We start from the raw sequence: 21,349 nt of genomic DNA, 5'->3' as shown, positions 1-21,349 counted from the left end.
AGTTGCTTTGAGTCATCTCTCTCTCTCTCTCTCTCTCTCTCTCTCTCTATTTTATTTTAGTTGAATGCAAAGTCTATGTAAGGAATCGACAATTGAGATGAATGAGTTTGGATGGATGCTTTATTCATTTCCAGTACAATGAAGGGAGATCAAAATTATTACATAATAGCAAACATTACATATATTATTATTATTATTGCTATGTAGAAGTTCACGTACACACAATATACCCCACAAATAGCGAATAAGAGGTCCAATGCAACTCCTTCGTATGGCGGCTAAGGATAACTCCACAAGCTCTCGCCTTCCGAGGCCTCCGGCGAGTCTTCGGACCCATGCGGGCTCAGCCTTGGTGGGCTCATCAGCATCCCCTCAGCCATGTTCACCAGCAACTGCGGCATGTCAAATATCTCCTCCTCATCTATATATTTCCCTTCCGCGCCGCCCGCAGCTGACTCGCCGAGTCCACCCGGCTGCTGCGGAGCAGCGACCTTGTCATCGGCGCCGCCTGACTTGGGAACCATCGAAGCGGCGGCCTCCGCGGCCGTAGCGCGGATATGGGTGGGGGAGGCCGAGGCGGGTACCGGGCGGGTGGCGATCTCGTCGGGGAAGTTGAGCACGGCGTCCGCGCCACGGAGCGCGTGCGCCGCGACGTCGTAGGCCACGGCCGCCATCTCCGCGGTCGGGTAGGTGCCGAGCCAGATGCGGCTGGCCTTGCGCGGCTCCCGGATCTCCGACACCCACTTGCGGCTCCGGAAGCGGATGCCGCGGTAGGTGGGGTGCCTCCGGGAAACGCCCCGCTCCGCCCTCGCGCGCTGCTCGCTCGGCTGCGCCTCAGTCTGCGGCACATTCCCTCCTTGGTCAGAAGGTGGAGCGAGCTGCTCGGGCGGCTGCAGCGGAGGTGGCCGGCCGCCCTCGCCCACGTGCGAACACTGCACGGGGGGATGACACTGCGTGTCCGTAGGTTGCTCAGCCATACATCTACACCAAGCAAGCGCAAATGCAATGGGAACAGCGAAGGCGAAATGGGAGACGGGAACGATGAGGCGTATTTAAGGTGTCCGGGGAAGGGTGGTAAGAGCGAAGGTGAAGTGAAAGCGTGGGGTTTTCGCGGCGAGGGAGTGTGAGAGGTGTAAGGAGAGTAAGATTTGGTTGGCACGCGCTCTCTCTGTGTGAGTGCAGGAACCAATTAGCTGTTATCCTCGGAGCCAATCTTTGTAGTGAGATCACAATAGCCACAACGTCAACCGAGTGATCTCTCAAAGGATTGATGTGATGATGGGGTCAAAGTCAAACAGTGTTCCCCTATTTGGAAGTGGGTGAATCTTTTAATGTCTGCTTTGGGGAAAGATTGGGAGCATAAATCTTTGAGCCAAAAGCGTAGTGATTGCTGAAGCTTTTGGGATATTATATTTGGGGTGGTAACGACACGTGGAGATGTGTTTGCAACACGATCATGGTAAATTCTTTGCTGATTGACGTGCAAAGTTGGTGATCATGATTTGATGAGAAAGTTAAATCCATAATATATATTGTGGTGCCACAACAAGATGAAGATATTTTTTTGTGATTTCCAATAAACTTTGATGGTATTTTCTAAATTTTTATCACCTACTATAAATGTGTTTATGCAAGTATAAATGTTTGATTGACTACATTTATTTACTAAAAAAATGTTAACATGATATCGAAATCGAAACTAATGATAATTACAGAACAAACAAATATTATAGAAGAAGAATCTCCCAAAATGTGTTTTACATTATGAATTCTTAAACTTTTTCGATGTTTTTATCACGCAAAATGACTGTAAAAGAAATTGACTTTCCATTTCTTGATCTCTAACATCAATGTGAAATATTATTACACGAATATTTTGAGTTTTTAGAAATATTTTATTGTATCATTACCGTAAATATAAATAAATAAATAAATAATTGTTTATCATTGTAGCGAGAGGATTCGTCTCATTTCCAACTATTTCAATGCCTCAGCAATTTATTAGAGTATTCTTTTGTTAAAAATATTAAATCTTTTTAACATAAACAAATAATATTATTATTATTCAAATATAATCAAAATTATTAGTTTCACATACACATACATGAAGAGATTCGATGAACCCTATTTCCATATGGAGCATAAAATGCCAAAAGTTATTTATGAATTAAAAATAATCAAGATTTCTATTTTCCATCCATCAAAACCTAAGTCATAGGCCCTCTTGTTTTTGTCACTTTTTTTTTTGGTTATAAAGCAATCACTAAAGGAGAAAAAGAAAGATAACATATAAAACTTAATTGCTAGTTAATAACTAATATTAGTCATGCAAATCGAGTGAAACCAATAAAACAAATATTTCATGTTAGGAAAATTCGAAGTCTTTGAAAAGGTTTATGTGATCAGCATTTGAAGCTTAATCATGCTAATTAAAATATTCGATAGCTTTTCTATATCTTAACCAATCCTAAAAGGTGTTCCGCTTGATTGAAGTTATAATAAGCATATCGAAACATCAAATCCTCGCAAAAAGAAATCAGCCGTAATTGATTTGAATGGGTACATTCCACATGGGAGAACACAACAACCGAGATGCTAAACTCCAAATCTCGATGACAAGAGAGGGCTTATCATGGCAGATAAGTACGAAATGATGCTCAAAGTGTTGGATCAAATGAATCACGAAAGGGTGATCACAATACTAGATATTATCATGTGACTACCATGATTCGTAGATGGGCCAACTTGGTTCATAGATTTGATGCTCAACATGACAATATTTTCTTGTGTACGGGTGATGTTCTTTTGTTAATTGTTGTACGGGTGACAACATGACAATTTGGTGCCGAATAAATGGATTCATTGTGGAATTCTATAAGAGTTATTTATATATCTAAAATAATAATATTATTAAATATTTTATTTTGAATTTAAGGATATCGGTTTTTATAACAACGTCAAAGATAATCTTAATTAGTAAACTTACAATGTGACTAATTGTTAGGACATTTGCGATATGTGACACACTCTGTCGCGAAAGATATTTAAGAAGAAGATAAAGAGTTATAATTACAATACATAGGAATACATAAATTATTATTTTGATTGTCAAATGACACTCTTATTACATACAATCATCACATGTTAGCGTTATGCACCACAAAGTTCTTTAAAAGACAAATATTATTTTAATATTTTACTAATGTGAGGCTATCTTCTACATTATTGTTATGTTAAGCTTTGAGTTGATATACTAAGTGGTTGTTTCACTCTTATCTATCTTGTTTAGTACTCATAATAATATTGCAGTGAATCATGAGAGCTTGTGTCTTCCATTTCTATATCCAGAGAGAAAGAAAGTCACTTTTGTTATTATAAGATTCATCTTGAAAAGACATTATCTTCTCTCTCTCTCTCTTAGAATGCTATTAAACAAGTTCTTCTCAGAATGGCTTTCCTAACAAATCTATGGAGTGGATTTTTTGCCTGCATTGGCTCTCATATCTTTGGGCATTCCTTGTTGGTCTGCTACTCTTTTATTTGGGTAGTACTTTCTCCATCTTGCACAACAAGATTAATATTTCATGGCCACTCAACAACATTGAATTGGAATGTCTTGGGTCTTTTCAACAAAGTGATAGGTGCATAGAAGATGATGATGTTACTTGGAATAGCTCCATCCATGTGGAGGAGCTACAAGATGTTTTGACGAATCATGTTGCTGGATTCATTATTGTGGCCCTTCAATGATTGAACACACACTGTTTTCTATTTCTTTTGGAGAAGAAGAAGAAGAAGAGAAAGAAGGAACCTTTGATTGGGTACAATATTCCACATGCAATACTTTATCTCACAACAAATTTAAAGTTTAAAGGACATGGAGAGCGGCTACCAACATTAATGGCATATGTAAAGATATAAAGAGTGCTTGAGGCTAAAAGTAGAGTTCCAGTTGGTGAATTAGATTCTTTTATAATCAATGAAGAGGATGGGGTTTATCTTATTTTATTATAGTAGTCAAATTAGTTGAATTCAAATATGAGTCTTAAATAAAATTAAGTTAAAGTGTGATCTTTATATATTTTAGTGTATCAATTTTTTCCCTCTAATATTATAAATTATTATGGATCATTTTTCGTATTCATTTTCAATGACTTAAAATGTAGGGATAATGATTTGTTAAAAGCAAATGAGATCTATCGTTCTACTAATCAAGAGCAACATCGAGCCCTATGTTCCCTAGGCGATTTGACACGTATTATGACGTTCGAAAATGATTAAAAAAAATTAGTTTTGGTCGAGCGATAATGCAACAAGTGAATGAATTGTGAGTTAAGTGTAGAGCTAAACTAGCGTATTTGACGATGCGTATAACTGGATAATCTAAATTTATAAATTTCGAGTTGTTTTTCTTATATGGTGCAATAGAGCAAAACATTCCATCCCCTCTTAGACACTATGAAGCTCATGTGAGTCTAACTATGATGTTTGTGGAGAATGCGAAGTGTTCTAATTCTAATATGAGATATAAATTGAATGATAAAACTTATTGATAATTAAAGAGTTCTGTAGCCCTTCTGTTGTTATCTATTAATATTATTTGGTCACACATATGACCAAATTTAAATTTTTTAGTCTAATATATCTAAGACAATATCTTAACACTTTGTGTTAGGAAGCTTCGTTTTCCTTGGGAGGAAACAATGCATCCTTCGCCTCTGTTGCGCTTTGAATTGAAGTTGTTCGAGAGCAGTGAAAGGAGACGCAAAACATGGTGGTGGTGTCCGGCACCGAGTGCGAGAGAGAATTGGGAGTAATCCAGCTGCATATGGGTGATCGATTCGGCTACAGGCAGCTGTCTTCTGCCATTACAATATGTCTCGTCATAGGAAGGCGTGCGTCGACAGATGAAGCTAACCATGCAAGTGTTCGCATTGGCTGCATGAGATGACAACAGAGGGCGAGAGGCGAGGAGATGGATAGAGGCGTTGTTATGTCAGATATCAAAGTGTTTTGGAGCGGAAAGCAAAGACTGCGACGTCGGCAGTCCAAAGTATCGTTTCTTGTCTGCGTTCAAACACACCTCATTACATCCACACAATATGTTGAAAGAGAGGGAGAGAGAGAGAGAGAGAGAGAGTATTTCTGCTTTTCTTTCTTCCTTTCAAGAAAATTTGGTTGCATATCTTCCTCTCCGTATACCCACCCCTTCATCATCATAACCACATGGTCAATCAACTCTTTTTTTATAAAAAATAATATATATATACACACACATAAATTTTATAGGTTTTGCCTATTCGCATTTTCACAGATATATATATTTCACAAAATTTTTCTCTAAGATAATAGTTAGATCGTTACGCCTTTCGTACCGGTCGGAAATTACTCACTAGTGAATTTTACTACCTTAGAACAATTATAGTTATGACTACCATTCACAAATGTTTTGGTTATCGGCTCCCTAGTGTTATATATATATATATATATATATATATATATATATATATATATATATATATATATATATATATATATATATATATATATATATATATATATATATATATATTATTTTTCTTCATCTTAAACATTAACTTATTGCTTCCATCCACCAAAATGCTTTGGTTGATGTGTCTTTTAAAATGTCCGGATTAAGATATTGTTGTTTAATTGATATATCTCAGCTTCGAGTCTATTTAATATAATGAAAATATATGCGAACTCGATTTGATGAGGGAAATTTTCCTTGTCCCTTGGGCCTGTATAGGCTCCTCCTAGTGATCCAGTAAACTTACACCAGGAAAGCCCATGGAATTGCCAATTCCTTCATTGTCATACAAGGTTTGAGAGCCACATTATTCTTCTTTGCATCATGGTGTGGCTAACCCATGGAAGCTATCAAATCGTACAATTAGAATCTTTCCAGATAGACTGAGACATGGAATTAGGGGTACAATTGGGATCAGGCAATATTTGACTGCATCCCTTTTGTAAGATTGTGACCCGGGATACACCAAATAGATAGAACAAGCACAGAATGATGATAGATATTCCATCAATGTGTATCTCTTTTGTAATATTGTGATCGGAAGAGATTACACCAAACAAATAGAACAAGCACACATTGACAAGAGAACACGAACACAGTGTTGGCACCAAAAAACCATGTTTCAGAACTTGATTCTAGTCCTTATCTGTTATAGGTGAAACTTAGTTGTCCACAGTCAACTCAAATGTCCATCTTTAGAACTTGAGGCAGTCCTCAAGATAGATATCACAAAATTCCCCATCTTTCACTCATAATGATAAAGGGCACTTACATCTCCCACTCAAAATGTTAAAAGGAGATTTATGTACACTGACTTGGACCATATATGACCAGGGAACAGAGCAAACTTCCCTTCTTCTATTGTGCTACTCTGAGGCTGTCGTTTCAGAAACTACAGAGCAAAGTTCCTATCTTCTACTGTTTCTAAGCTGAGGCTGTTATTCAGACACTAACTGCACAGATTTACAAGTTGGAAGTAGAGACCTTTTCAGTATGAATCCTTTGGGATATATCAACACAGAGTCAACACAGACGCCACCTTTTGTATGCGTGCAGTCGATTTGTGTCAACGAGAATTGGATCTTTGTTGAGATATTGGAGTTATCGACAACAAAATCTCCTGCATGGTAGAGGATCCATCTCCCAGGCTCATCTAGAAAACAATGAGATATAGTGTTCTGACCATCTGATGTTGACAGCTGAAACTGCACTGGTTTTATATCCCATCCGTGGATGTGTTCGGAACTACATATCCGACGACCAAGTCGCTTGGAGGCTCGACCTAGATGAAGCCTGAAGAACAGGCTGTAAGTACCGGCAGGAAAGTAGAAATCAATTTCCCCATCCACCTCAAACCACCAAGTGTGTTGAAGATATGCAACCGTGTAAAATCTGCAAGGAGAAGAACATTAAGGTTAAGTTGCTTCTTTATTTCTTCAGAGTACTGTGTTCACAAAAACATCAAAAACAAGTTCCCAGAATTGAAACCACAACAGTTCAAAACAGTGTTTAATGAATTAAATTCATGTTTCAAATTTTGTGTCAACCTATATCAACACCCACTTGGTCAATTCATCACATTATGCTAATCGAGTAAAAGCCACATGATGTATCACTAGTGCATAAAGTCAATATAAAAGCACTACATGTTCAAAGAAAACACAAAGGGACCTTGACTAAGCCAAACAAGCCCACAAACGTCAACAAAAAGCATTCAGTACAAGATTTATTCTGCTTTTGACAATTATTAAGTTAATAATAAAAAATGATTTATCCAATAAGCAGGCCCATAGAAATATTCAGGCAACACAAGTTTTGTGCAATTCTACTGAAAAAAAAGTCATACAAAAAATCTTTCTGCTAATAGTGATAATTACAATTTTCAAAGAAGCAAGTGGGCACTCTGAACACAATAATAAAAGTCATGTAGATGCATTAGCAACACCATGGAACACAACTAACCTACATGCCACAATACTACCAAGTTCTTATAATCTAGAAGCTGATAATAATATGCTATTAATTAATGACATCTCAAGGAAACTACTGCTTTTCAAGATTAGTTACTGACTGAGATTCAACTGTAGGTCAGCATGATGTAGTAGTCACCACATAGTTCTTTAAGGTTGAGAATGCAAATGCTAAAGCAGCAGTATAAAAGGAAAGAGGGAGGAGTACAAGAGGAAGAAGGAAATAAGAGCTGCAATGAAGCATAAATCAGCTTGGCTCACTAGATAAGCAACCACAGAACTTACTTCGAATCTATACATAACAAATTAGAAGCCATAAATATAGCATGAAGCTAGGAAGTTCAACACAGTTAAAGCCTATGTCCCAAAAAAAAAAAGTTCAGATTAATTCATCATAACCAATTTAATGAATTAAAATTTAATCAACAGTCCTTTGGTAATAAGTGTAATTGTAATTCTATTGCAATTACCACAACTTAGTGACTCGAAAGGCATCTCAACATGGTACCAACTGGGTCCTCAATTCACACCAAACCTTGTTGGATCTTATTACCTGGAAAGCTAACCACAGGTCAAAAACCAATGATGCATATAAAAGTTTCACTATGAGCAATTGTTATTTTCCTTCGTTTCATTTCGTTCTGATTCGCATGTACTATAATACAGAAGGCAGACCAATCTGTAACACAACAATACAAACGTCAAGAAAAAGGCAGATTAAAAGTCATGTAAGGAAAAGCAATGAATAATTAATGTTTAAGGAGTCAAAAAAGAAACATAGCCCAGCACAAGAGGCTCAGCCTTTCGCAAGCCAAAAGGTTGTTTCCAACCCTTGAGTTTCAATCCTGTTGTTTAAAGACTTGAAACAATCGAACAGTCCAAAGAGAATAAACAAATGATGAGTGTCTAAGTGGTTGTTCGCATGTACTTTTATGCTTTTGGAAAAACTAAGCAAATTTGACCGATTGTATCTGGAGAGATATTAAGCTATAGATTATACGTTGGATACAGTGGTTGGGATGATCAAATGAAAGACACAAATATTATCCACCTCCAAATGATAGTTTGGAAAAAAAAAAAGAATAAATGCTTATCATATCAAGAAATCAGACACCAAAAAATGTATTAATGGATACACAAAAATGGAACAGAATAATCGAATCAAATAGCAGTCATGTCACCAAAATTCAGGTGATACCTGGATTCCTCCGTGGGGATATAATTCCAGTATCTCCGATCATCAATCCCAGTAATCAGCAACGCCTTTGAGGAAATCGACATGCAAAACCCACCCCAGCTCTTGTCGAGCCAGAATTCCTGAAGATTACAGCAAGAGAACGAAAATTTAAGCACAAGTAAATGATCGATTTCCACATATCCAACACTACGATTAGAAAAACTGCGTCCATTTCGTTCAAACGACGGAATCGATTGCACAAAACCACCTTAAACAGATTAAAGAGGAAAAAAAGCTTACCTTGTTACCTCCATCGAAGGGATTCGGCCGGCACAACCACGCATAGACCTCCTTCAAGCACAGGAGATCCCTTTCGCTGGGGCTCTTCCCCCCGGAAGCCAGCTCCACCAGATACATGTAGTTCTCGGGCAGCTTAGCCTCCCACACGAAGTCCGCCGACGCCGCGCCACGGAACGTCCGGCTGAGCCGCGCCGCGCGGCAGATCTCCGGCGGGTCGAGGTGGAGCAGCACCGCGGCGACGCAGCTTTCCGGCAGGTTCCCGAGCCCCGTCTCGTGGTCCTCCGCCTCTCCCTCCCGCCCCATGACGCTAGACGCCCCGGCGCCCATCGACGACACCAGGAACCCCACCCCGGCTCCAATTTCCACTGAAATCGAGCTCGAGAACACGGAGGAGGCAATCAAAGTCACGGAAAGATGAGGGCTTTGGTGGGTGGGAGAGAGGAGGGAACCATTGGCGCGGGTTCCCGATCGATCAACGGCCGTGTCCTAGAGACATGGTACGTTCGAAATATGGGGAATGGTGGCCCATGAAATGACGCAATTGCCCCTGGGGTTGTTTCTTCAACGAAAAGCTGGCAAGCTATATATAAGCACGCTTTGGTATGCCTCAATTTCTTGGTATAATTGTAATCTTATATTTTCTTTTAAGGGCGATTTTTCTGAAAAAAATATGTAATTTTTTAGGTTTTCAGAGATTAATGCTCCCCATTTTTAGGTTTTTTTTTTAAATTAGGTGTCCTTATTTTTCTTTTAATATTGTAATTATCCCTCACTATCACTCATGCCTCTTTTCCTTCGTCACAAGGATATCATTTTTGGTTGTCATCATTTCTTCTTAGATAAATATTGTCTGTCGTCTTGGAATTATCCCACTTTCGTCAGGTCTCAACATTTCAAAACGCAATGGGCACAACTATGTCTCCGCCATGATCTTCGATGTCGATAACCTTGGAGTTGCCTCACTTTCACGAGGCCTTAGCCTTCTACAACAAGTAAAACTATGTCTCTACCACAACTTTTGCGGATGATGGTGAGATAGATGCTAATTCAATTTAGGAGCTGGTCAAGGGCATGACAGACAAAGGAGATGGGGTTGTGGATGATGGCAAGGTTGAAGCAAAATATGTTGAAGGGGAGGGAGGGGAAGGAAGAGGTTATGGATGTGAAAAAGATGAGTCAAGTGATAGTAAGTGGAAGGCTATGGATGCCGGGCAAGTTGAGTAGTGGAGAACAAAGAGCATATTAGCAAGGGAGCCACGAAGGTAGACAACGTTGAGGGTCATAATAATATAGATTGTGAGGGCATAGACATAGCTAGAGTTATTATAGACCGCCTCACGAAAGTATGACAAATTCAAGATTATCAGTAATGCCCACACGGATGAAGAGGAGAGATAGATTTAAAAATAAGTTTTAGTTAGCTCCAAACGATATTCAAGTATTAGATAATCATAATCCAATCCAACTTAACATATTTTATTATTATTATGAAAGTAAAATATTTTTTCTAACAAAATGTGATCAATTAACATTTTCACTTTCACTAAATTTGAAAACTCATAATTTTCAAGCTCCTAAAAGTGCTGACCACTTGAAAAATATTAATTAAAATATTCAATTAAGAGGTTTTCTTATAACCACGAAAACCTATTGCGTGAGATGCAAATACTTTATAACACGAACAACGATTGCAAAATGAGCATTGGTTAATTAGAACAAGGAATCATCATGAAAATAATCTCAAGCATCATTATGCTCGCTATTGATAATAAACATATTATAACCTAAGCAAAAAAAAGAAACGAAAAGATACGTTCATAATGTTACTCTGACTAAACATAAATCGAATCTATTTAAGAAATCATTTCATCAAACTAGTTCTACTATTTAATCGACAAGAAATTATAAGCAATCTAGTATGTATATCTATGATATATCTACATATATCGTTACATCTCACGCATAATGCAACAAACACCCTTATACGTAAAATCTATTTGGTATAACACATTGAAGGAAAAGACAATATGCATCAACAAAATAATATACCATCAAAGAGTTATATGTCGTAGTAAATTGATGCCAAAAGAAATATAATTTTAGCATCAGGCGTTTCAGTAAATATTATGATTAAAAAAGGGTAATCCTAAATCCTTTTTTCTCCTTTTTTTTTTTATAAAAAGAGAATGACAATTATAAACTTTTCTCTCCTCCTTTCAACGTATAAAAACGTATTATAAATAAGAAAAAAAATAACTCGTAGAGAAAAACTATTCTAACTTATATTTGAAAATCTCAATTTATTAACTTGAGCATGAAAATGATCAAATCGAAAAATCTCATCCGACTTTAGTCTTTGGTATAGGTGATAACTCGATGAGTATAATACTTGCACTTCAAAACTATTTTCGATTTCTTCGAATCCATTTCGAACTATCTTTAGAGTCATCTTGGATCCATTTTAAACCCACCTTAGGGCTATCTTAGAGTCACTTTAAAAGTACGATACTTTTTCATCAAAACCATCTTGGATATTCTTGTGCACACGGGTTTGAATCATATCGAACCGATCAATACATTAATGATATTTTTTTTAATAGTTAATAAAAATTATACATTTGGCAAGATATAATCTACATTCTTTTAAGTAGATTCAATGACTAAAGCTTGAGTCCATAAATATGATATGATATAATCAATATTCTTAAGGCTTATCCTCGACTTAATATTTAGGTTGATGTGAGATGCATCTTTTCGAACTTTTTGTTGCTCTGACACCATGTTACACTTTTGATCAGTGTAATTTTATTTAAAAGGATATCCAAAATTTTATATTCTTGATAATGAAGACATATGTTAGAGTTACAAAAGGATTAAAATTTAAACCTAAGTATTAATAAGGTTCAACATGAGAAATATTAATGGTGAGTTTATCTAGATTGTAAGATATCATAAAGTGATATTTCTAATAACGGATAAGATTTCCTTAATTGTACGAGAAAATATTGTTGATCCGAGAAAAAAATTTTCTTCTAATATGTATAAATATATATTATATTTAACTAATTAAAATGTGTTTTACTGTTATATTTTATTTTATTAATCTCCAACTGTACGAGAATCTCGCTGATCAGTTAAGAATTTTTTTTTCTTTCTAATATGTATAAATATATATTATATTTAACTAATTAAAGTGTGCTTTGATATTATATTTTATTTTATCAATCTCCATTTGTCGAGGTTGGTGTCGCCTTAGAGAGATATTATTCCCTTTATGAGCCAAATCCCACCTCAAGCTCTACAATCCCGACAAAAATGTTGCATTCCTCTCTCTCTCTCTCTCTCTCTCTCTCTCTCTCTCTCATACGGTATTACAGCTCAACCTTTGGTGATTAGATAAATATAGACAATTAGACAAGATGGGATTCCACTTTATCGGAGTCATTTTGAGATACTGCCAAAGGAGATGAATCGAGTTCTCACTTTATTGTGTGTCATCTTTGTCTTCTTTAGAATCCTACTTCCTTCATTGTTGTTCCGTTCGTGGCAGATGGACATCACAAGCCACCAAAGAATTGTGGGGCATATAGACGATCGTCGAAGGTTGCCAAATAACTACAGAAATAGATGGAAAGTGTCTCGTCTTTTTTAAGTCCTTTGTGTTTTGGAAGACGACAAGGAAGAATCCGTCAACGCTTTGGATCTCGCGAGGGGAAGATAGATTTTTCTGCCCAAAGTAATGTGCGATAAGCTATATATTATATTTTGATTTTGGTGTTTAATCAACAAAGATGTATGATCAGTTGATTCATATTTCATAGAACCATTACTTTTCGGTCAATAATATGAGCGTAGGTGTGAAGGGAAGAGTTTTCACTTTAGTACGACATTGTGGTGATGATGGAAGGTAACATTGTAGATCAATCAATATTAATTATATCAAATAAAAGACTTGTTATTTGAGATCTAAGCATTCCTAAGTTCATTACCAAGGATTGTGAATTGCTCTCACTCGATCTCGTGTTTGGCTCGGACTCGATGGGTTCTATTGCATCAAGCTTAATTCGATCGAACAAAAGCAAGGATCAAATGATAAAAGGAATAGCAATTTGGAAGTGGGTAGATAGATATTCAGCAGAATTTGATTGTGTAAGATGTCGAGAATTTGAGATCAATTTTGGTTTGAGATCAAGTATTTTACAAACTTAGTGTCCATTGATAGCCGTCGAAATTAAATGGAAGGTTATATGTAAGAATGGTTTCATGAGATTATCGGACGTTATTTGGACATGAAGAGTTATTTGAACCGTTAAGCATTGTTATCAGTGTCATCGAACTGGTCACAATTGTCACTAGTCCTACTTGTCACCTAACAGAGCATTTAAGTAGGAGGTGACATCTATCTATGATGATGTAACTAAATTGACCATAAAGGTTCTTTGAAGATGATACGATCATCCATGAAGCATCCTTCGACTATGATGTTGTCATACCAACCATAAAGCACCCTTCTAAAGTGTTCCTCTTTGATGATGTGATCAAATCCATTTATAAAGTGTTCATTTATACTAATATAATCAAATAAACCATGAAATATTCATCCATCGAACCCAATCATAAAACATATATTTATAAATGACAGAGTTGAATATGGTCGTCTTGATCTTTAAGTATTTTTCGATTATGACACAATCAAATTTGATCATGAAACATTCTATAACTATGACACAACCGAATTTGATCATGAAACATCACTCGATAATAACGTAGTTGAATTCATTCATTATTTCCTATAACAATATCATCATATATGTTATGCAACATCGAACTCGAATTTAAGAGAATTAAGCTCAATAAATCTAGTCACAAAGAACCGCTCACTATAGTCTGTCTCAAAATAACCATCGAACAGCATAGTCAATCATAAACATGACGATGATTGATGATAAAAAATTGATACACGGATAATCCGACAACACATCACCTCCTACTCTTAAATGCCTCATCAGCATTTGAGCACAATATTGTGGTGAAGAATCATCTCATAAATGAATCAAAATGAATTATATAGTAAATTGGACTTGCTATTACATATTTAAGCATTCAACGGAAAATATAAGTTTTGATGATGAAGTAGCAAAGGCCATTCAAGAATAATCTCCACTCCACTATAGGCTTTGATTTGATGTCTCATTTGATGCCACAACTCCTTTCTTCATGTTTGACTGTACCGAATAGTTAAAGAAGGCATTCACTATGCCAAAGAAATTATTGAAATACAAAACCAAATGATTAAGAATCCTATTAAGTCAGATTAAAACATAATTAATTATATATGGTTTACGATCTTTCAATGGGTTGGAAAAAAGAGATTGAGATGATAAATGTGTTGGATTTCCAATTAAACTGCCGAGGGTAACATACATATCACTAATTCAACCAAAAGAGTCAAATCTTATATATATATATATATATATATATATATATATATATATATATATATATATATATATATATATATATATATATATATATATATATATATATATATATATATATATATATAATTTGATTCTTTTAATACACAGTCATATAGAACTATCCTCTTAATCTATCCCTCTTTATTTCACACATGAATATTTTCAATATTATTTTATTTATATATAGATCGATTATGTTTTCCTCATCTTTTAACTGTTCAAAGTTCAACTATATCTTTTCCAACGCCATGAAGAGTAATACGACTCATTTTAGAGTAGTCAAACTCTAGCTTGACCTAATGTTGGATTATCAAATACATCTTGACTCAATTTTTTTTAGTTTGACTCATTCTAATCAAATTTTATTCATCTAATTATGATACCAAAAGTTAAATTTCAAAAATAATAAATTTGTGTCTAATTGTTCAAGTTTAATATATTAATAACCAGATATCATTTTAGTCAAAATTTATATTTATAGATTATGAACCAAACCTTTACATATATACAATATGATTGTTTTAATCCTTAACGATATAGAATTATTCACATTGTTAATTTCTATTCCGACTCTCTCTCTCTCTCTCTCTCTCTCTCTCTCTGTGGACTTTTTCTGGCCGTCTCTTTGAGATGGTGAGCCAACAACAAGTCCGACAAACATGGGGGAGGGGGCAAGAGCTCGAGGACGCCTTCTCGAAGGGAATAGAGGACACGTACGTGAGTCACACTATGGTGTCTCATCGATGCGCATTGCAAGCGTTGTTGTCATCACCTCTTTTGCCTTCGATAGATATGATGTGGTATTTGACGGAAATGAGGCTGGTTTTGTGAAACCGTGGATGACCACTGTGATCTTTCTCCTCCTTCCCACAACTCCATCTTTCTTTCTTCGGTGAACCCAATAACAATCGACGGGTCTCATATTCATCCGGATTTAAATCTAAATATGACAGAAGTATTTAAATGTCTAAATTCAACTTATGATCACAATGTGAATCACCTTCTTAGAAATTTGCTTCGATAAATTGATCCACCTAAGAATCATTAGACCAAAAAAAATTATTAGTATATTTATTTAAAGCACACCCTACGAATTAGCCCAAAAAAATAAAATAGAATTACATGGCACACTTAAGCTACTAAGTATCCAAGATAAAATATTTTATTAGTAGTTATATGATTGGTATATTATTTAGTTGAGTAATTGATTACTTGCAAAGGTTAAAATAAAATTTTAAAAAATAATATTTAAAATATTAATCTGATAGTCGCTTACCATAAATTAATATTAATAATTATGCTCGTTTATAATCTTTTTATATATTTATTTTTTCATTCATCACTCATGAACAAAGAAAAATAAGATAATTATATATTACCTCTTATATTTAAACCCTATTAGTATTACGGTCATGTATTTAAAATAATTATATTGAGATTTCTATAGTTCTAAAAAATTAAACAAATAACCTTATTTATCCTAACATCATCAGTTGTATTTACAGAAACCATGCGATTGTATCTCTTAAAATATCATTTTACAGCAATCACATTAAAAAAAAGAAAAAGAAAATCCAAGATGATTTAGAAATCAGTGAGGATTAAGGAGTCGATGCAATGCTATTACAATCCAAAAGCTTGAACCCTTTTTTAAGCCATGATGAAACCATGCGAAATCTGTCATTAGAGGTTTCGTGAACCTACCGATTGAAGTCTTGGATGATGTAAGTTGACTATGACCACCTAACAATTTTCTTGTCAAGAACTTGGTGAAGCTTTTGTGAATTGTTCGTGGCAGGCATGAAGAAGAATAGAGAAATGAGAAGGACAGGGAAAGGAGTTACATCCATGCATCAATGTCAAACATGTTTCGAAATCATGATGTGATTGATGATGTCAATTTTACCTACCAAATAACAGGTTAGATGTAATAATAGCTAGTGATCACAAACAGGGATGACAGAACCCGCGTAATTAGCTCGTTAAATTTGAGATAATATTACGATATTAATCACCAATGATAGAAAAAAGTCGAATAATGTTTTCGGAGTTTGGTTGATCCCATCTATTATTAACGTTGTCTCACGAGATTCATGTCCATCGCAAGGTTGGTGTTGGATTCTCAAGTGGATTTGATGGGATGTCTTACAAGATTATATCGTTGGATTATCAAGTGGATTTGATGGGATATCTTACAAAATTTGAATGCGAGATGCAAGAAAATAAGTGAATGAGATGCTATCCCGCAAAACCAGACACGGCTATCGAGCTTCTCCTTCCGATGACAAACAGCAACAACAAATCTCTCTCTCTCTCCCTTCCTTTTGTGTGCTGCATCTCCAAAAGGATTTACTCATTCTATGACTGTACAGTGGGATGTTTTTCATGTGCATATCAGTACATTACTTAATCCTAACAGTATTATCCTTTTAAATGAGATGCATTAAAAGTCAAAACCTAACCCTTGTTTTGGTGCACTGCATCTCAACAAGGTTGTACACATTTCTTGGCTGTATTATGGGGTGAGTAAACAGGCAGTGAGCAGTGAACTGGATAGAGAGAGAAATGTGCATAAGCATTCCTGCCTCTTGTTGTTGACAAGTAGAATGGCTATCGGAACTTGACAAGTAGATGGAAATGAACATAAATGTGGCCATTGTTCTTACTAGAATCTGGCACTGAGACCAAAGCCCTTTGCTAAACACAACAGAGTAACAAGGTTCAGTCAGCCACCTACAAGTGTCTAGCTCTTCATGACTAGATTTTTCATAGAGAATAAAGTTTTCAGGAGTTGAGAGTAGAAACAGGATGGCAAGAAAAACAAGTGTTTATGGAGCTTTTGCAGTTTCCCTGGCCGTTGCAAGCTTCGCCAAAAGGCCTGAGAGCTGAAGGAAGGAACCCACACCATCACAGATTCTCATATGAGCAAATCCTGTTTCCTGAACTCAGCAGGAAGTCAAAGAATGGTCAAGTGCAAAGTTAGGGCAAACCAAAAGAAAAGAATATTCTTTACCTTCAGGAATTCCAGCTTCAAAAATTCAGCCATATCATAGTTCTTGATAACTCGGAAGAGAGTGGTGATTATGTCGGTGGGGGAGTAACCCAGATCGTAAAGCTGTTTCAAGCCAGCACAGGCATCATCAAAATTTCCTTCAAGCACATTGCGAACCATATTCTTTACATGCAGAGGGTGGGGCTGATCGCAAACCTGTCAATAAAATTGTCAAATAAATTGTCATAGAACAATCGATGGATTTTGAAAATGACGAATATTTGAAGATCCTTGATCAAACCTTGAACACATTCTCCTGATTGACAAACCGGAACCCACTAAAAGTAGCTTGCAAATTGTTTAAAGCTTGCCTCATATCGCCATCAGCAGTAAATATAATGGCCTCAAGGCCTTCTGGTACATAAGGAACCTATTGAAATTTGACAGCAATTCAATTAATTGTACACAATCCATTAGGATTCTATCAAAAACACCATCATGCCCCTAACAACAAATTATTTATCACAAATTACGATGGAACTGTTGAACCTGGGTAACCTCAACAAATATACAAGGGTTAAATAAAAAAGCAAACTTTACATATTAGAACAAAGCAAGTGAAGCCGCATAGATAACTTTCACTATTGCACGATAGCCATATGTTAGTTCCTGATGAGCATGCATCCTTGTCACACCCAATAGTTTAATGTTAGCAAATAAGAACGTTGTGGAATAAGAAATGAATAGAACAATTTGGCTTGGGTTTAAGCTTTCTGGAGAAGTTGATAAGCTTGATAGTTAGAAGTTTTGACTTATTACTTATTAGGTTATTCCTTTGGTAAATTATCCAAAGTTTCTAATAAAGAATCTTAAGCACAAAATAGTTCTTCCAAAAAAAGATTCCCTTCTTTGCATTTCTTCTCTGTTACCTTGCAGTTTCTAAAAAGAATAGGATGCAACCAATGTGATATATTGGAAAAAAGCATGTACCACTTCGTGATCTCAAATAGTAGTCATTTGCTTGATATAGTATAATCCTACACAGGAGAAAGAGAAGAGATAAGCTTCTATAATGCAACATTCAGAGAAAAAAATGAAACATTAATTATGGCAATGACATCAAGCCACCTCCCTGGGCTCAGAAATTTGGAGGATGTGAAGAGTAAAATAAAGAAAGGTCCAATCAGAGGGAGAGTCTTCATACAACGGTAAGGTTACTTGTTTGTGAGAGATTAGGATTGGAGTCTCGAAAACAATCTCCCTAAATAACAGGAAAAACTGTGTACATTAAATCCAACATTAGTGGGAGCCTAATGCATTGGGTTCATTGGTGGGATTCTTATGAATTGGGTTCATCTATTTTTTTCTAAATCCTACATATGGCAATCAGGCTTAGTTCAGATTTCTGACATACATAGAGGCATGGTAAAACAGACTGCTTTGAGTAGCTCTATGGGATCAAGGATAGGACAGTATCAAGTACATAAAAAGTAAAAGCAAAAAATTGGGGATTATAAAAGGTTTGTTTCGAATATTCAGAAAAGAAAAGTACTGGATAGCCATTTGAAAGCTTATTCATAAGAATATAGTACTGCAATCCACCACAGAAATGAAAAATGGACCAGATTTCTCAAACTTTTGAAACCAACTAACAAATTTATGTACAGTGAGGTTACCTTCACGAGTTCAATCAGCACACACTGCATCACAAATTTGTGTTCAAAAGCATATGCTTCTTCACTAAATATGCAAGTGCTCAGCAAAAATTTTTATACAGCTTCAATCAGTGAACCTACTCTATCAGAAGTTCATAATCATTCTTAGCATGAACCAGGCAATGAGCAAAATCACACATATTCCCATAACATGAAGAAAGGGTAAATCATATTATGTGTAGTTTAAACTATTCTCTACAACTTTAGTTAAGAGCAAAGAATAAATATGAGTTGCCCAAACTCAAGACAAAATCACATATCTAATCTTAGATACAAGAACTGACTGTATGCGTATCAGAGATGTGTTTTATGTAGTCCAAAAGGTAATAGCAGCTTGCAAGTAAATTGAAGTAAAGGATTCTGACAAAGAAGTGTATTATACTATTCACAACAACAAAGTAGCTAGATCATGTTGGAGTGTGCCGCACATTTGTCTGCTAGTTTAAGGTAAGTGAGATATAAAGTTCTTATTGTCTCAATGGCAAGATAATAACATAATGAGAACTAAATATTGGATACAGGGTGGACAATGTAAAATCTCCTGGATAGTGGAAAATCAAGCAAATCATTGAGGTCAATGATAAATCTATAACACAAACATTTACATGATACAATGAACTTTGCATCTGCAAAAAATTAAGAAAATGGAAACTTAAGATTAATTGTAACAGATATCTCTACAGAAATCAGACAAACTGCCAGAAACTCCAGACCAGATGCTATAAAATTTATATAGGCGACAAGGTGAAACTCGCGTCTATTAAAGAAAATCTCAAATAAATAATTTATTTCAAACAACCCTATAAGAAGGGTTAAACAAGATTCTCAAAGATCATACAAGAATAATGTGGCATTGTCAGCAGAAGATTTACACTACCAAGGCATTTCTGCACTGAAGATGAAATAAGTGAGATTACCTACCCTCTCTGCCTCCACCACAACCATAAGGCGGCCAAGAATCTCTTGATCTGATAACCTTGAGAAGCGAACAAGAGCACATCTGCTCTGGATGGGCTCAATTATTTTAGACGAAGTGTTGCATGCCAGAGCAAACCTCGTGGTGTTCGAATATATCTCCATCGTCCTTCTCAGTGCTTGTTGCGCCCCAGATGTCATACTATACGTATTTCCCAATGTCAGATCAGAATCACCAAAATAACATTCACAAGCAGGAAAAGATGAAATTTTGCACTAAAAGATAAACCAAAATCATCAACTTGCCTATCTGCCTCATCCAAAATTATAATCTTGTGCCGGCCTGGTGGCAGCGTCACTTTCTTCTGGGCGAACATCTTGATCTTGTTCCTCACTACATCGATACCCCTGCAAGATTCCATCAGACTCTTCCGCATAAGCAATATATGCTACTAAAGGACCTGAAAATACAGATCGAGCAAACATACACAAACGCACAAAATCTCGAAAGGTTTTAAGGATACCTCTCGTCAGATGCATTCAGCTCGAGGACGCCCTCACGATAATTAGGCCCCAGCAGCTCGTGCGCGAGGGCAAGGATGCTCGTAGTCTTCCCGGTGCCGGGAGGGCCCTAGAACCGGAGATGATGAGGTCAATCGACGCAAAGATCATTGCTTGGTTTGAGAGTTTTTACGCTCTCGGTGAGGCATCGGAGAGGAGAAAGGAGGAGCAAGATGGAGCTTACCGAGAGGATGAGGTTGGGCATGTTACCATCACGGGCGATGACCTCGAGGCGGGAGATGGCGTCGCTGTTGCCGACGATGTCAGAAACTTTGGATGGGCGATACTTCTCGACCCAGGGCACATCGTACGGGTTTGAGGAGGAGGAGGAGGAGGCCATGGACTTTGGACGCCTCGCCGGTAAGCGGAGGGACGAGAGGAAGCGTGGGCGGGAGCCAAAAACCCTGATCTTGGTGGACAGGGCAAGCACCAAGAGGAAGCCCAATCCCTTCCCTCAGACTCGAGGCCGACATCATCTGGGCCGGGCTTTGTCACATCTGTGATTGTGTGTCTGTGTGCGTCTTTAATCTTAATTAATATTTATATTTGGATTTAATTACACGTGTCATCATGTAAAAAAAGGAAAATATTATCTATTAATTCTCAAATATGAGAGAAAATAAGCATTACAATATTGAAATTAGTTCCCAATGCGCAATAATTGATGTCCATCTTCTTTACTTGTCAA

At 36.4% G+C, this 21,349-nt stretch overlaps 3 protein-coding genes across 5 annotated transcripts; all 3 read right to left on the bottom strand.

Annotated features, from left to right (window-relative positions):
• Positions 1–61: 61 nt before the first annotated feature.
• Positions 62–1,032, bottom strand: LOC135672619 (ethylene-responsive transcription factor ERF027-like). Its single transcript, XM_065181119.1, has one exon. It carries the CDS (start codon positions 975–977, stop codon positions 279–281), a length of 699 nt encoding a protein of 232 aa, XP_065037191.1. The 5' UTR covers positions 978–1,032; the 3' UTR covers positions 62–278.
• A 5,120-nt stretch (positions 1,033–6,152) lies between these two features.
• Positions 6,153–9,487, bottom strand: LOC135667262 (F-box protein PP2-A13-like). 3 transcript variants are annotated; one of them, XR_010510353.1, is made up of 4 exons: positions 8,999–9,487; positions 8,720–8,838; positions 7,992–8,200; positions 6,805–6,943 (listed from the first exon to the last, which is right to left on the bottom strand). XR_010510353.1 is itself a non-coding variant. In XM_065178404.1 (3 exons), exons 1-3 carry the CDS (start codon positions 9,323–9,325, stop codon positions 6,490–6,492), a joined length of 900 nt encoding a protein of 299 aa, XP_065034476.1. In that variant the 5' UTR covers positions 9,326–9,485; the 3' UTR covers positions 6,153–6,489. The 3 variants fall into 3 exon arrangements, 1 of the variants encoding a protein (XP_065034476.1); XR_010510359.1 differs by having other exon boundaries at positions 6,816–6,943; positions 8,075–8,200; XM_065178404.1 differs by lacking the exon at positions 7,992–8,200 and having other exon boundaries at positions 6,153–6,943; positions 8,999–9,485.
• A 7,629-nt stretch (positions 9,488–17,116) lies between these two features.
• Positions 17,117–21,102, bottom strand: LOC103982782 (replication factor C subunit 2). The gene is made up of 7 exons (XM_009399806.3): positions 20,846–21,102; positions 20,625–20,731; positions 20,407–20,508; positions 20,107–20,302; positions 17,772–17,900; positions 17,492–17,686; positions 17,117–17,417 (listed from the first exon to the last, which is right to left on the bottom strand). Exons 1-7 carry the CDS (start codon positions 20,999–21,001, stop codon positions 17,307–17,309), a joined length of 996 nt encoding a protein of 331 aa, XP_009398081.2. The 5' UTR covers positions 21,002–21,102; the 3' UTR covers positions 17,117–17,306.
• Positions 21,103–21,349: the final 247 nt, after the last annotated feature.

The sequence above is a fragment of the Musa acuminata genome, chromosome BXJ1-4 (assembly GCF_036884655.1).
Source record: "Musa acuminata AAA Group cultivar baxijiao chromosome BXJ1-4, Cavendish_Baxijiao_AAA, whole genome shotgun sequence".
NCBI classification, from domain to species: Eukaryota; Viridiplantae; Streptophyta; class Magnoliopsida; order Zingiberales; family Musaceae; genus Musa; species Musa acuminata.
The sequence above is the reverse complement of the archived record's forward strand: the minus strand, read 5'-3'. Positions and strand labels throughout refer to the sequence as shown.

What these genes read in the sequence shown, in the direction of transcription:
- LOC103982782 (XM_009399806.3), bottom strand. Translation starts at nt 21,001, where the DNA reads ATGGCCTCCTCCTCCTCCTCCTCAAACCCGTACGATGTGCCCTGGGTC. An exon ending in CTGAATGCATCTGACGAGAG is followed by an intron (nt 20,509 to 20,624) that starts GTATCCTTAAAA and finishes GGAATCTTGCAG; the next exon opens with GGGTATCGATGTAGTGAGGA. An exon ending in TGAAGCTGGAATTCCTGAAG is followed by an intron (nt 17,418 to 17,491) that starts GTAAAGAATATT and finishes TGCTGAGTTCAG; the next exon opens with GAAACAGGATTTGCTCATAT.
- LOC135667262 (XM_065178404.1), bottom strand. Translation starts at nt 9,325, where the DNA reads ATGGGCGCCGGGGCGTCTAGCGTCATGGGGCGGGAGGGAGAGGCGGAG. An exon ending in CCTTCGATGGAGGTAACAAG is followed by an intron (nt 8,839 to 8,998) that starts GTAAGCTTTTTT and finishes TGTAATCTTCAG; the next exon opens with GAATTCTGGCTCGACAAGAG. An exon ending in ATCCCCACGGAGGAATCCAG is followed by an intron (nt 6,944 to 8,719) that starts GTATCACCTGAA and finishes TTCTCCTTGCAG; the next exon opens with ATTTTACACGGTTGCATATC.
- LOC135672619 (XM_065181119.1), bottom strand. Translation starts at nt 977, where the DNA reads ATGGCTGAGCAACCTACGGACACGCAGTGTCATCCCCCCGTGCAGTGT.